General features: G+C 42.4%; 1 protein-coding gene across 3 annotated transcripts; it reads left to right on the forward strand.

Moving 5' to 3' along the window:
* Positions 1-2,789: 2,789 nt before the first annotated feature.
* On the forward strand, positions 2,790-14,670 carry CDCA7 (cell division cycle associated 7). Of its 3 annotated transcripts, XM_045867396.3 has the most exons (10): positions 2,790-2,943; positions 5,632-5,757; positions 6,174-6,410; positions 8,926-9,162; positions 9,457-9,534; positions 10,565-10,765; positions 11,334-11,471; positions 12,054-12,203; positions 12,621-12,757; positions 13,344-14,670. In XM_045867396.3, the coding sequence occupies exons 1-10, from the start codon at positions 2,923-2,925 to the stop codon at positions 13,372-13,374; spliced, it is 1,356 nt and encodes a 451-aa protein (XP_045723352.1). In that variant the 5' UTR covers positions 2,790-2,922; the 3' UTR covers positions 13,375-14,670. The 3 variants fall into 3 exon arrangements, with proteins under 3 accessions (XP_045723352.1, XP_064442763.1, XP_064442764.1); XM_064586693.1 differs by lacking the exon at positions 9,457-9,534; XM_064586694.1 differs by lacking the exon at positions 6,174-6,410.
* Positions 14,671-15,229: the final 559 nt, after the last annotated feature.

Raw genomic sequence — 15,229 nt, forward strand, 5'->3', positions numbered from 1 at the left:
GTTTGCAATTTGCTTTTTCGTTCAATATTAAGATTTATCTACATTGATGCAAGTAAGCCATACCATTCATTTGAATTACTGTTCAAATTCCATTCTATGAATATACCACTGTCTGTGCATCCATTTCCCTTCTGAGGGGCATTTAGTTTGTTTATTTGCCATATTTTACTATGATACACAATGCTAATATGAATGAACCATCCATCCCTCCAGTCCCATTAGCTCTATCTTCAAAATAATATAGCTGAGTTCTCCCCACCCTAAAACTACCCTAGTCCAAGCCATCATTTTCTCCTCCAGGGGCTCCTAAGTGCCTTGAGCTTTCAATCCTGCTCCCCTTCAACCTACAGTTCATACAGTCCATGGGGTCAGATTGGGTCTCTCCATCAAAATCCTTCCCATCACACCTGGGATAAAATCCAAAGCTCTTCCCATGGTCAGGAAGACCCCACATGATCTGGCCGCTCTCCCTTTCTTACCCTAGCTCTATAGTCACAGCATACTTGGCTTCTTCTGTTAGGTGCCTTACAGAGCCTTTGAACCAGCTGTTCATTCTGCTTAACCAGCACTTCCCTTATCTCCCATGATTTCTTCCCTTGCTTTACTCAGGCTCCTGATCAGATAACACCTCAGAGAAGCCTTTCCTGTTTTTCTTATTTGAATTAATACCTCTTTCATTTCCTATCTTCTTATCCTGTTTTTTTTTTTTTCCCAGAAGTTATCACACCTGAAATTATCATGTTTATTTCTACTCCTCTACTAGGATGTACACTCCCTGGCCTATGTGTCTCCAGTTCTCAGAATAGTGCCTGCTGTAATAGGCATGGTCTATACTTAACTTGAATGAATGAGAGAACATCAGTACAAGACTCATCATGCACATTCTCCAGGATGCTATCTTGAAAATTCTGTCCATGGCAAAGCGCAATATGAAATACGCCTTTATACAAAACACACACACAAAAGTGACACACAGTTCGAGAAAACAATACTCACACTTACTACTCATATTTTTTACCCAATTTCAAAAAGAAAGAAGAAAGCGTGCTAGTTGTAACCCACTAAGTTGATTTCACAATTCACCAATGGGTTCTAACCAGCAGTGTGAAAAACTTTGTTTTTGAGTATATACCTGGAAGTGGTTTTGCTAAATATCTGAACTGCCCTGTGAAGTAAAAAAAAAAATTACACTCCTAACATTGCAGGAATTTCCTCATGTCCTTACCAGCACCTGGTCTTAATCAGGTTTTTAAAATTTTTGCCACTGAGTAAAACTGTATCTGTTTTAATTTGCATCTTTCGGTTTACTGAAAAGACTGATAGACCAGACATCTTAATCTTAATATGTAAATTATTTTCTAGTGCCCCAAGAGAATTAAGAATTTTCCTATCAGAACTTTTCAGAGTCAAAGGACTTAATCTTCCCTTACTTTATGCATTTCACAATTCCAAATTCTCACATATTTCAGTGGCAAAAAACTGTATTCCCAAGGACACAGCACCAACGACAATTTTAGTTCACCATTTATATAGTTATTTACTCAACAAATACTTATTGAGTCACTCACGGCCCCCCCTCCCCCATCACCACCACTGCCAAGAATTTCGCCAAAGCAACCGCCTCTCTTGGCGCCTACCTTCGAGACCGTGAGTTCTTTGTCCCTTGCACTGTGACAGTGACCATGGGCAGGCGTGTTTTAGAGAGGCTCGAAGACTCTGACCAAGACCCTCCCAATTCTTCCAATCCATTGTTCTTTTCGTATTACTTGCTTACAAGTTTTTGTATTCAATACATCCAGAGAAGAACGCGGTGTGTTCACGCATGCTCTCTTAACTGCAAAGGAATTATTCCCGAAAAGTTTTTAAGGAAAAAATTCGAATGGTTTCATTTCAAGCACTTGTCTTAAATGTAAGATTATAATTAGTGTCTTTTAAAGCAACCCAAATCATCTTACTTTTTCTTCTAAAAGCTTTTTTTCCTGCTCTCTACAGAAGAAATTTTAAAACCTCACACTTTATTGCGTCGGAATGTCAGGTTTGATTAAAAGGGCAATCAGAAAATACCTCACGGTCATTCCAATCTCGGTATTATAAATTCTGACGAAAGAAAAGATAGTCAAACCACATTAATGGTCTTCAGCTTCTACCCTCAACAGATAAATTTTAAAGCCTGTATGATCCCGCCGATGTTAACTAATGGCAGCGCCTTTTTGTCCTAATTTAAAAAACCACTAGTCTTATGTAAAACAACAACGGCTTCCCGTGCTTTCTGGAAAAAAACATCAAGATTTAACTCATTTTACTGCTGCAGATAATGATGTGGTTGCCAGATAAGAGGTGCCACACTCAGAGACAGTGACTGGACTAATAAGGGGGGGAATTCATGCTTAATTCTTTGATTTTTGCGCTTAATAACGTAAACCGCACGCCGCAATGCAAGTGATAAGAGCCAAAACCCGCAAGACTCTCGCTCTGCTCTCCATTACCCCGCACCTCGACTTTCCCTCTCCCAGCCCGGGAATTCATGCAAATCAGCCTGCTAACCCCGGGGCAATACGAACCTCTTTCGCGCCATTCGCTCAGGACCGTGCAGCAACATAAAGAGAGTTGTCTAGAGCCCTAAAAGCGCCGCTTTTCCACGGCGGACTTCAGGGCATTCCAAGGCTGGGGCTTGGGGTCATAATATCTGGGGGGCCGCTTTTTTCCCCAGTGCCGAGAGGGTCTCGCGCCTGGGTAGGCAGTTACCACAGCTTGCAGGACCTGAGCCCCAACGCGGGAAAGCCGGCCGGGGCCCCGCCCCTCGGGTCCCGGGTCTGAGTGCCCCGCCCGCCGCAGCTCCAGCTCCTTTGGCTCTGCGGGACCGCGGCGCGCGGTGCTTCGTTCTCCCGTCCCAGAGCGCCGGCCTGGGCGCCCGCCGCCAGCATGGACGCTCGCCGCGTGCCGGTGAGCGCTAGGCTGATGAACCCGAGGGGCGGGCGCGGTGGGTGCTGGGCGCGGACCGACTCCCTCTACCTCCGCGGTCCGAGTACTGCTTATCAACTGGTGGCGGTCCTGGGCGGCGCCCATTTAGGCAAGCCCCAGATTTCATGCATTTCGTGTAATTCCGAGCCCGGGGCCGACCCCGCTGGGCGTGCGCACCCGGCGCGCTGGCGGTCGGAGATTTGAGCAGTTTTCAGGTTGGTTGGCAGCGCTGGGGAGCCCGAAGCCACGTGCGCCTGAAGTGCACGTGCGCTCGGGGCCGGACAGCGGCCAGAGCTAGCGGGTCCCCCATTGTGCCTGCCGGCCAGAGCCCGAGTGGAGGGGAACGCCTCCCTCCCTGCACCTGGGGGTTTGCCCTGCAGCGGTGCAGCCTTTTCCAGCGTGCAGCTGCGGGCGGGTGGGTGGCTCGCTGCGGCAAGACCGGCGCGCACTGGGGGCCCCTTTGGACCCGCTCCCCGCCGGATTTTGCGCCTGCCACACCAGGATCCGCTTTCTAACCGCTGAGTACCTGTGGGTTTGAAGTTTAAAGGTCTTGCAAAATGGTCTCTTTAGGACTTGGGTGCGCACATGGGGGGAGGCATCTCTAGTTCCAGGCGGCGATTAAGAGCACCTGAAGGTGCTGTTCAACAACCATTTGCTCGTTTCCCACTCCTCCACCCACCAACCTTACTCGCAGCTGCAGGACGTTTCCCTGAATGGAACGTTACTTTTTGCTCTAACGGAAACCGGAACGTAGGGTCTGCCCCAGGAGATGTTAGAAGATGGGGGTTGGGTGGAAAGGAAGAGTGTGACATGCTTAAAATAAATAAAGAGCGACACGTGGGGAAGCTGTGGTTCTAGTGGGGGTGGGGGGTGGGAGAGGGCGTGTTGGGGGCGTGGTTTCAGACACTACTCTTGGGTGTAACCCGGCATTAGCTTTTAGATTGGAGAAAGCCATGTGTAACAGGACTTGGGATTTGACGTGCCTGGGTTCGAATTTGGGCCATCCTGTGACGAATAATCCACTTAACCCCTCACGCCTCGGCTTCCCCATTTGTTAGGTGGGAATAATGATAGCACCTTTGTTGCAAGGAATTAAACGTAATGTGAAAAACATGCTTAGGGCCTGGCACGAAAAAAACACCTACTAAGTGGTATTAGTTATTACCTTCCTGCCAGAAGAGTTCATCTCAACCGTAACCATTTGCCTTTTTCTACGTCTTTTCCTCCAAACATGCATTTGCCTGCTAACTAACTCTTGGCATGTGCTGACGTGTTAAAGCCCAGCGTATGTTTCCCTGTCAGCTTCCAGTAGACTGCCTCCCTTGAGGCTGTCTTGGGCCTCTGACTGCTTGCAGGTAGATTGATGAGTAAATTGCTGTACTAGTGCAAGGAGCACTGCTGTCGTAGGAGATTACAGAATTGGGTTCTCCTTCCAGCTGTGTCCTCTTGGGCACTCTATTTCACCTCCCTGGAGCCTTGAATTTCCTCGCTTGGAAAATGGGGTGTTTGAGACCCCTTCTAATAGGTAGTAGCACTACCTATTATCACATTTTTCTGCCTTTCTGAAAGGACAAAAGACATGATAATTTTATTTGCAAGAAATTGAAATGAAGTGCCTAATGTTAGATGTACAAGGAAGGTCAAGAATGTTCTTTCCACCTGACACCTCAGATCTTGGCTTTTTTTTGTGGGACCCATAACAGAGCTTGCCTTTTAAAGTTTTCAGTGGGAGGAGTCATTTCTATTGTGTGGCCATATTTAAGAAAATTAAAACATAGGAACTAAAAACACTTAAGTCTCATTAAATGTTAAGAAATGCCAGAAACTGCTGTCTCTATATTTAGATAGATGCTAATTGCATTTTCTGATGAGCAAAGCCAGGCTTTTCAGTGTTTATGAACAAGTAACCTACAAGTAATTTGTGACTTACAGAAGGAATTCTAAAAAGAATTGTATAGGAAGGGGACTTTGGAAAGAGCTGAATGTCAGGCCAGGCTGATAGAATGCTGAGGTGGAATCATGCATTCTACCTGGGTTTGGAGTGCTGTTTGACCTTTAACTTGCCTCCTTGTATGTTTGTTCACTCGGTTGATGTACTTGATTTGTAAGGGCTTGTGCTGAAATCACTATACCCCTCCTGGTTAGAGCAGGGCCAGCTTGAAAGTCTGCCATCTTGAAGTAGAGGTGCTGCCCAGTTCTTGTAGTTTGGGAAATTAGCATCACAGTACATAGGCCAAAGCTTATATAAAAAGACCTCATTAGCTTTTGGCTGAGGGAGAGAAATCACTCTACCATTTTGTACTTTTGAAATTTCCTTTTGGAAGTGCAATCTAATGTTTTTAACAGGCAGGTTTTAGGAAGTCAGCATTAAGCCCCTTGGGAACTCCATATGACACGCTTAGCTTGGGGGAAAGAGGTGTTCAGTGAGGTAGTTCTGTAGATGTTTGATTGAACCGATAAATGTCCTTAACAATATTCCTTCAAAGGGATCCCCTTTTAAGATTTTACCAGGTTTTGAAAATATTGTTGTAGCATTTGCAAATCCTCCTTCTACTATGTAGGGTATAAGAAATGGATATATCTACTCTGTGCTGAACTACTAAACTCAAAAATGATGTCTTCAGTTAGTGTAAGCATCCCACTTAATAGTATTGCCATTTTCATTTACAGCAAAAGGGTCACGGAGTAAAGAAGAACGTAAAGAAATTTAGATATGTGAAGTTGATTTCCATGGAAACGTCGTCATCCTCTGATGACAGTTGTGACAGCTTTGCTTCTGATAATTTTGCAAACACGGTAAGTGCTGCCTGAGAATAAACAGAATTGAGTCTGCAGTGCCCACAGTGCCCCACATGCTTTGTGCGTGATTAAAGCTGCTTGCTTTTTGCCTGCATTTCTATACAGCCGCTGGAAAATACAGTATGCATTGTAATTTCATTTCACTTTTTGCTGTGGTTCTAGGTAGTAATTGTTGGAGGTAGATTAGCTACTTATTCTATCTTTTTGAAATGTCGCCTAACCTAACATGCCTGATGATTTGCCATAACAACTCAGAAATCATTTGTAAACCTCTGAACCATTTTTCTTTGTAACAAAAGCTGTTCTCTTGTAGTGCACTTGTAAATGTGATTTGCTCTCTGCACGGTTTATGGAAAATTGGTTCTTGAAAAAGGAAAAAAATGCACAACCACATTTATTTATTTATTTTACAGAAACCTAAATTCAGGTCAGATATCAGTGAAGAACTGGCAAATGTTTTTTATGAGGACTCTGATAATGAATCTTTCTGCGGCTTTTCAGAAAGTGAGGTGCAAGATGTGTTAGACCATTGTGGATTTTTACAGAAATCAAGGCCAGATGTCACTAAAGAACTGGCCAGTATTTTTCATGCCGACTCTGACGATGAATCATTTTGCGGTTTCTCAGAGAGTGAGATACAAGATGGAATGGTGAGTTTGAGAACCCATGTCAAGAAGTACAGTACATTTACAGGCATGACACACTTGTTTGAAGTGTTTTTTTTTTCTCGTAATTTAAAGTTTTTTTTCTTGTAATTTTCATTTTAGTCATGCCAGAAGATTTTGTTGACCTTTTTAAAATTTTAACATTTTCTTCATGTCTTACAACAGTTTTTACTAATGTAGCCCTACTTGTAAAGCTTTGAACATTTTGTAGGCTCTGAAAGTCTTGGAGACCGGTAAGATAAAATTGGCCAACCTCCAGATTTCTGTTGCCACAGAAATCTAGCCTGATGATCAGAAGCCCACATGTCCTCAAGATTAGCTGTATTCGTATGTAAGTTCAAGTGCCCAGCCCAGTACTGGCCCCGGCCTGGAGCAGGCCTTTGGTAAATGTGGGTTCGAGTGCACATAATGACAATTAGGGCCCTTCCTGCTTTCACTTGTGCTCCTTGGCTGGCTTTTCTTGTGCACGCTGCTTTACCTTTAACCTCGGTCCTTCTGCTCAGGCCACTGCTGCTGTACCTCGGTCCCGCTCTCCCTGAGCATATTGCTTAGTTCTGCAGACCCTGGTTAGCAGGACTGTCTTCAACAAAGGAAGCAGTGTGTTGGTTTACAGTCAGGTGCATGCTCTTCAGCTCATTGGGGTCTGATGGGGAGCCACTCCCTGCGACCACAAGGATAGTGACATAAGTGAGAACATCTGGCCGAGGAGTGTTTATCGCGGTCTGACTTGGTGGTAATGTAACATTGCCTCTAAGAAGTGATGGTGGTCCAAATCAATGCAGATTGGAGTTCTTGCAGAGGCTGGTCTGTAAGTCTGCATGTGACCTAAACATTGTCTAGCCTGAGTCATTTCGGGGCAGTGAATACACTCTTTGTAGATGCTGGTTTGTTTTAATTAATAAGATGCCAATCGATTAAAAGTCTTAAGAACCCATAAAAGTTTGTCATTTTCTCGTCGTTGGGCACACTAAAAGTACATGAAGAATACTAGAAGCTGCGCAGATTTAAGAAGTGTTTGGATGTTAAAAAAAAAAGTGGCTGTTCCCTTTCTGGGACTTTATGGGTTATATATTTTCTTTTCTCAATCACTTTTTTTCAGCCATCACTACAATCAATTTAGAATATTTTCATCAGCTCCCCAAAAAAACCTTGTCCCCATTAACAGTCACTTCTCATCCTTTCCCAGTACCCCCAATCGTCAATGGGCAACCACCAATTTGTCTGCTACCATTATAGATTTCCTACTCTGGACACTTCGTATGAATGAAACCGTACGCTATGAGGTCTTTCGTGAATGGCTTCTTTCACTTCATGGAAGATTTTCAAGCTTCTTCGATGTTGTGGCATGTGCTAGTACTTAATATCTTTTTACTGATGAATAATATTTTGTGAATGTACAACATTTTATTTATCCTCTTCATCAGTTGATGGGTTTGGGGTTGTTTGCACTTTTGACTATTGTGAATAGCACTACTGTGAACATTCACTTACAAGTTTTGTGTGGACATAATACTATCGGAGTATATATACGAACAAGTCCTATGGTAACTCTGGCCTTGTAACGAACTGACAGGCTGTCTTCGGCTGCGCCTTTGTACATTCCTACCAAAAGTGTATGCGGTTCCAGGTTCTCTACATCCTTGCCATACTTGCTATTGATTCAGCTCCACTAGTGGGTAATGAAGCGGTATCTTGTGATTCCGATTTGCTTTTCCCTGGTGGCTAATTTTAATATATTTTTAATGATGGAACCCCACTTTAATTTTGGAATCTCAAAAAATTTTTTAAATTTTAAGTTTACAGTAAGTAGATTAGAGAGGTACCTCAAATAGTCAAATTCATAGAGACAGAAAGTAGAATGGTAGTTTCCAGAGGCCAGAGGGGAGTGGGGAGTTAGTGTTGAATGGGTGCAGAGTTTCAGTTTGGGAAGATGAAAAAGTTCTGGAGACAGATGGTGGTGATGGCTGTACAACAGTGTGAATGTCCTTTATGCCACTGAACTGTACACTTAAAAAGGGTTAAAATGGTGAATTTCATGTTATGCCTATTTGCCGCAAATTTTTTAAAAAGTAGATTAGAGCACTCAGGCACCTGTAATATAGTTTAATGCCAAACATTGAAACCATGGTTGTGGGAGAACACATATTTGTTTTTATAGGAATTCTTTTAAAAAACAAAAGATCTGTTTTTGAATTAAAAAGGGAGCTGGGATTTTCACATTAAAAAAAAAGATTAAGAACCACTGGCCTAAGGGCTATGAAGATGGCTTATAAAGACCTGTCTCAGGCTACAGGAGTTCAACTACCCTGATTATTGTATTTATTTGTAATTCCTGATTTTATTGCCCAGAGCTGTCAGTTAAAATTGACAATTAAGGTGTCCAATTAAAATTTATTTGATGTCAGTGTCTTTTGTTCAGAAGGGATTTTGTAGTCATATTGGTGCAGCCTGTCGGACAATCAACAAGTCATTAACGACTCCATTGTTCCTGATTAACTAGAGACTGCAGTCAGACCACACTGGCTACAGGACTCGCAGCCAGTGCCGACGGTCCGGACCCCTCCGGGTGGCCATGAAGTTTCCAACCCAAAAAGCCAGGGGAGCCGCCAGCAAAAGAGCAGTGCCCCCCCAGCCCCCTGAGAATACTGTGACCGATTCCAGTTCTGATTCAGAAGATGAAAATGGAATGAATTTTTTGGAGAAAAGAGCTTTAAATATAAAGCAAAACAAAGCAATGGTAGGTATCTGACTTTGTGCTAACACTAATAACCCTTCCCGTCCTTTCTGTAAGCTGCTCATTGCTTACACCTGTGTCCTAAGAATTATTTTCAGTGTAACTGTGAAGTCTTCACAATGTGTGCTTTAAATGTGCTGCTTTTCCTAAATTAACTTCTCTTTTTTAATCTATTAAAGTCTTGGAAATGTATAAGTGAAATCAGAAACTCGAGATGTGCTACTAATTTCCAGAAGTTGCTTTTTTTCAGCAGTTATTCTAAACTAATAATTTCTGTTGAATATCCTCCCTTTTTAGCTTGCAAAACTAATGTCAGAATTAGAAAGCTTCCCTGGCTCATTCCCTGGAAGGCGTTCCCTACCAGGCCCCAGTACAGTAAGTGCAAATCCTTCTTTATATTGTAGTATTTTGGACAGGTCTAAGATAGATTTATTTTTAAGATTTTATTTATTAGAGAATGAGCAGGGGGAGGGGCAGAGGGAGAGGGAGAAGCAGACTCTCACTGAGCAGGGATCCCAATGCCGGGCTCCGTCTCAGGACCCCGGGTTCAGGACCAGAGCCGAAGGCAGACGCTTCACCGATTGAACCACCCAGGTGCCCCTAAATTTGTTATTTTAAAATCCAATTTCCTTATTTTGTGTAGTCCTACAGACAGAGAAGTAAACCTAACAGGTCTCTGGGACCTCTTCTGTGCATGCTAGGACAGGTGTGGCCTCTCCAAACCATGCTTCTGCAGCGCTTAAACCCCTTTTGATTGGCTAGTTCTCTCCTTCCCAACTAAATTAAGCCTCTCAAGGGTAGGGAGTAAAGATTGAATTTTTTTTTTTTTTTTCTGTATCCCCAGCATTAGGATATTCCTTCCTTCCTCTGCTGCATTTCCTAATAATAGAGGTTTTTAATAACTGAGAATGGGAGAAAAAAAGGGAAAAAACAATTTCCTAACCAAGTCACGGCCTAATATATGTGATTATCTTCTGAGGAATAAGCTGGTGCAACTAAGGGGCATTTGGTGTGTCTGCTCCCTGAGGAGAAAGGGAAGAGGCAAGCAAGAAACAGAAGAAGGAAAACCATACATACATTTCTCTCTTGTGCCATGTAGAAATAGTGGATATGTTTCAGGGCTCAAGAGATATTGTAGAAAGGGTTTTTTTTGGGAAAACGAGATCTGTTCTTAAGTGGAAGAATAAAAGGATCATCTCTCAGTCTGAGAGAAATGGCTTGTTGTTAGAAGAGCACAATTACAACAGCTGTATCATTTTGGGGCTCACTTCCCATGCATTATGGAAAGGACAAAGGATTAGGAAATGGAGCTCCCGTTTTACTTAAACAAAAACGTACTTAAGGAGAAGGTGCCACTTCTCTTCATTCTTGAATAAATGGGTTCCATCATGTGTGTTTTGTTTAGCAGTCAAAGACACCCCGAAGGCGTACATTCCCAGGTGTAGCTTCCAGGAGAAACCCTGAACGAAGAGCTCGTCCTCTTACCAGGTCAAGGTCCCGGATCCTTGGGTCCCTTAGTGCTCTACCCACAGAGGAAGAGGAGGAAGAGGAGGAGGATAAGTACATGCTGGTGAGAAAGAGGAAGACCATGGACAACTACGTGAATGTGAGCTCTCCACATTTGTGTTTGCTCTTCTGTTTGTCATCTTCTGTAAGCCCAGTATCCAATACACAACACAGGGACCCATGTGGCCTCAACATAAGATGACCCGTAGTAAACCTTCTCAAATCATTCAGAATTGTTAATGTCGTATAAACTTATTTGATGTGTTTTGTTAGCAGGTGAGAAGGTCAAAGCTTGTTGCTTACTTGCCTTTTTTTTTTTAAGATTTTATTTTTAAGTAATCTCTACATCCAACATGGGACTCAAACTTATAACACCAACATCAAGAGTTGCGTGCTCTACCAACTGAGCCAGCCAGAGTGCCCCCCCCTACCTTTTATTTCAAGATTTTATTTTTAAGTTGCCAAAGCTTTCTTCAGCTTCTTAATGTAGGAATCATTTCCATGACGTTGTCCCATTATCTTTAGTAAACTTAACTTGCCCCTTCTCCATAAGCTATAAGAAAGATTTCTAGGTTGAATTCTTGGTGAAGAAATTACAAATCATGTATCTGGGATTCAGAGCTGGGGAGAGCCAGTAGAAACACCATTCCATGAATTTTGTCATGCAGGAAGATGACATGCCCAGAAGTCGTCGTGCCGGATCCATGACCCTTCCACATATAATTCGCCCTGTGGAAGAAATTACAGAGGAAGAGCTGGAGAACATCTGCAACAACTCTCGAGAGAAGATCTATAACCGCTCATTGGTACGAACCTCTCTCAGTCATATCTGTGAACATGAACATCTGTGAGAGAAAGGATAGCTTCTATCCTTAGAGTTTTGCTAATGTTAAAGGTCTTAGCATATTTGATATGTGCCTGGGTGTTTTTTTCATATAAGGAAAGTTTTTTAGCATCCTTGGGATACACATCTCTTAGTGAGTCTGCAGTAATGGTATTTGCCTAGTAAGCCTTTGGTAGCATTTGATTTTTCTTTAAATTTAGAAGTCGATTCAACATATGTTTACTGTGTGTACGTCTGGGGTACACAGGTGCTGGGGTAGAGTGGTGTGCTAAAAAGAAAGATTGGGGTACTTTTTTTTGCGTAAGATGCTTTCTTGCAGAAAACTAGTTTTGATAATATTAACTATTGCATCTGCCAATTGATGAAATCACCATGCTTGATTTATTTTTCATGCCCTTGGCATATACATGTGTGTGTAGATTTAACATAGGATTGAAAGACGAATTGTCGGACACCATCTACAAAGAAAGACGTTCTTTATGCTGTTTTTCTATACAAAAAGCAGTGTTTTGTTCTTTTTTCCGTCTTATTTGCCTCTTTGTAGGGATCTACTTGCCATCAATGCCGCCAGAAAACTATTGATACCAAAACAAACTGCAGAAACCCAGAGTGCTGGGGTGTTCGAGGCCAGTTCTGTGGTCCCTGCCTTCGAAACCGTTACGGTGAAGAGGTCAAGGATGCTCTGCTGGATCCAGTAGGTGCCTTGAAGGGTGGTCCTGTGGACTTAAATGTTAGCCATGAGTTGAAAGGGCCAGAAAGGGTAACAGTGAAAGGATCGAGCCTTAAGAGTTGTGGGGTGCACATTTCAGGGGAGGCTGATGACTTCATAGACCAGTATGAGTCCCCCTCCAGAGTGCTTGGTTGGGACCAGACCTTACAGGGGAAGTTGACTCTACCCTTGCTAGTTGCTGTGTAACCTCTGCTGCATTTCCTAAGAAAACATCAGGACTAATGGAAATTAATCATATTAAGCTTTTGCTGTTACTTAAAAAAAAAAAAAAAGATGTAAATGCAATTGATGTACCTACCTTAGAGGTTAAATAAGAATAGATAAGTAAGGGGAGGAAAGTAAGATTTGATTTAACTGTGCCTTTTCACAATTCTCCTTCAGAATTGGCATTGCCCGCCTTGCCGCAGGATCTGCAACTGTAGTTTCTGCCGGCAGCGAGATGGGCGGTGTGCGACTGGGGTCCTTGTGTATTTAGCCAAATACCATGGCTTTGGGAATGTGCATGCTTACTTGAAAAGGTAAATGGCTGGTTTTTCTCTCTTCCACACCCAAATCTTACATTCATGTTTGTGTCTTAATAAAAAGATAATAGTGGGGCGCCTGGGTGGCTCAGTTGGTTAAGCGACTGCCTTCGGCTCAGGTCATGATCCTGGAGTCCCGGGATCGAGTCCCGCATCGGGCTCCCTGCTCGTCAGGGAGTCTGCTTCTCCCTCTCCCACTCCCCGTTTGTGTTCCCTCTCTCGCTGTGTCTTTCTCTGTCAAATAAATAAATAAAATCTTTAAAAAATAAAAATAAAAAATAAAAAAATAAAAAGATAATAGAAGTGAAAATAGTGTTTGTCTCCGGGGGGTGAGGACTGCAGGTTTTGACTGCAAAGGGACACACTGGGAGTCTTTTCCAATCTTGGAAATGCGTTCTGTCTTCATCTGGGTGGTGGGGACATGTGTGTGAGTGCATAAAAATTCCAGTTGTATGTTTAGATGTATGCACTTAACTATATATACTATAACTCAATGAAAACATTTTGAAAACTGAATTAGGCTTTCCAAAGAACATTCTTAGGTTGAAAACCATATCCTGACCTGTTCCCTTCTCTCTTTCAGTCTGAAACAGGAATTCGAAATGCAAGCATAGCATTTGGAAGATCCACTCCCCGTCTTCAATGCGCAAATCTTCCTACTAAAGTTTTCGGTTTTTTCACATGATTGAAACCCGAGTTAAGAATTTTGATGATAAGCCAGTTTTATAGGAAACGCAAATCAAGTTAATCTCAGTAGACACACGTGTCTCTGACCATCACAGAGGTATATCGCTAGCTATACTTTGCCCTCCTGCAGTTTCTTCTTTGCTTCCCCCCCACCATCCCCCCTCTATTTCCATTGGTTCTCTCCCACCATTTTGTTTCTGATTCTTTTTAAATGGCAAGTTTAGGAAAGCATGTTTGATTTAATTGGCGTTGAAATAGCCCTGGAATCCACCCATAAAACCAAGCACTTAGAAACACAGTAGTAATGTTAACTAACTACATCTATTGAATTCCAGAGAACAGCCCTCTAACTTGTTTACGAGAAAGCTGTGTAATTTTAGCTTTAGCGTTCATACTAGTTGATGTTTTTTAACAGAATCAAGGCACACAAGTCTTAAAACCATGTGAAAAAATTCGGTAATTGTTGGAAAGTGGAGTATATTACTTTGGATGCCTCTCATGAGAATATTCCATGTATTATGCTTATTTTACAAGTTGCCCTGGTTGAGACTCAGTTGCTTCTGCTTTCTTCCACTACAAGGTCAAGTGATGCATCTGCCTCTCACAGTCACTGCCCAAAGGTCCAAGGGCAGTGCTGTATTCAAAGTCATGTAGAAAAGACATCCCAGGGAGTTAGGATAGTGAGGTTTCAGGAATAGGCTGACTTGAATTTATGCTGTAACACGTCAGCATAATTGTAGTTAGCCAAGTTTATTTTGGTTTGTATGTAAGGTGTTTCAAATTCCTGATCATTTTGCATGGAAAATTAATAGTAATACTCGTCTACTACTAGTCTTTGCGGTGTTTGCTTTCTTGAAGTTATAAACTAGGCACAGGGTTCATGTTCAGCTTTTAAGCACTTTTATAACAATGAGAAGTGCCTTTTTAGAATTGGGTGACTTTCAACAGTTTGTTAACTTGCCATCTCTACCTTTTTAGTTTCTGGGCAGATTTCATGTGTCGTGCCCTACCCCCCCTCTCCTTTTGTATTAATCAAATCGTTTTGTAGAAGTGGAATCTTAAGTGTTTGTGTGTCCATTTTCTTTGCATGTGCAGCCTTTTGCTGTGCCTGTTCAGTGTTTGATGCCTAATTGGATATTGAATCAGTAAGTGTAAATAGAGCTTTTGATCTGTAATGCTTTTATACAAAGTTTTTTATTTTAATAATAAAACGTTTTATTCTAGCTTGTCTGGTTTTTTTTCTTTAATACTCATCCTTACTGGACTGAATTCTAATTTTTTCCTCATATTTAAACAAAAGACCATTTCTACCTTTTAAGTTTCTGAAGGTCAAGGGCCAGCTCTTTTGAATAGGACCTAGCTTGGTGATATAAGCAACCAGTAGCTGTGCTCAGAAAATCAGCTGAGACAGCTACATCCCAAGACAGAAAATAACACAAGCTCATGAAGTTTTACAATATTGTTTTCCTTCAACATTTGCTAACCCAAGAACTAACAATACCTGGCTTGATTTTATCAACCATCTGAATATTTAAGGCATGCTGTACCTTGAGGCCTGTTCTAGGAGTGAGAGAAGCAAAAGACAAGGCATGGTCTAAAAGCACTCATAACCCAATTTATTTATTATTATTTTTTTTTAAAGATGTTTATTTATTTAACAGAGATAGCACAAGTAGGCAGAGCGGCAGGCAGAGGGAGAAGCAGGCTCTTAGCTCAGCAGGGAGCCCAATGTGGGGCTCGATCCCAGGACCCTGGGAGCACGACCCAAGCGGAAGGCAGACG

Source organism: Mirounga angustirostris, unplaced genomic scaffold, assembly GCF_029215605.1.
Source record: "Mirounga angustirostris isolate CCGP_5_RB_7025 unplaced genomic scaffold, mMirAng1.0.hap1 SCAF_3, whole genome shotgun sequence".
Taxonomy (NCBI): domain Eukaryota; kingdom Metazoa; phylum Chordata; class Mammalia; order Carnivora; family Phocidae; genus Mirounga; species Mirounga angustirostris.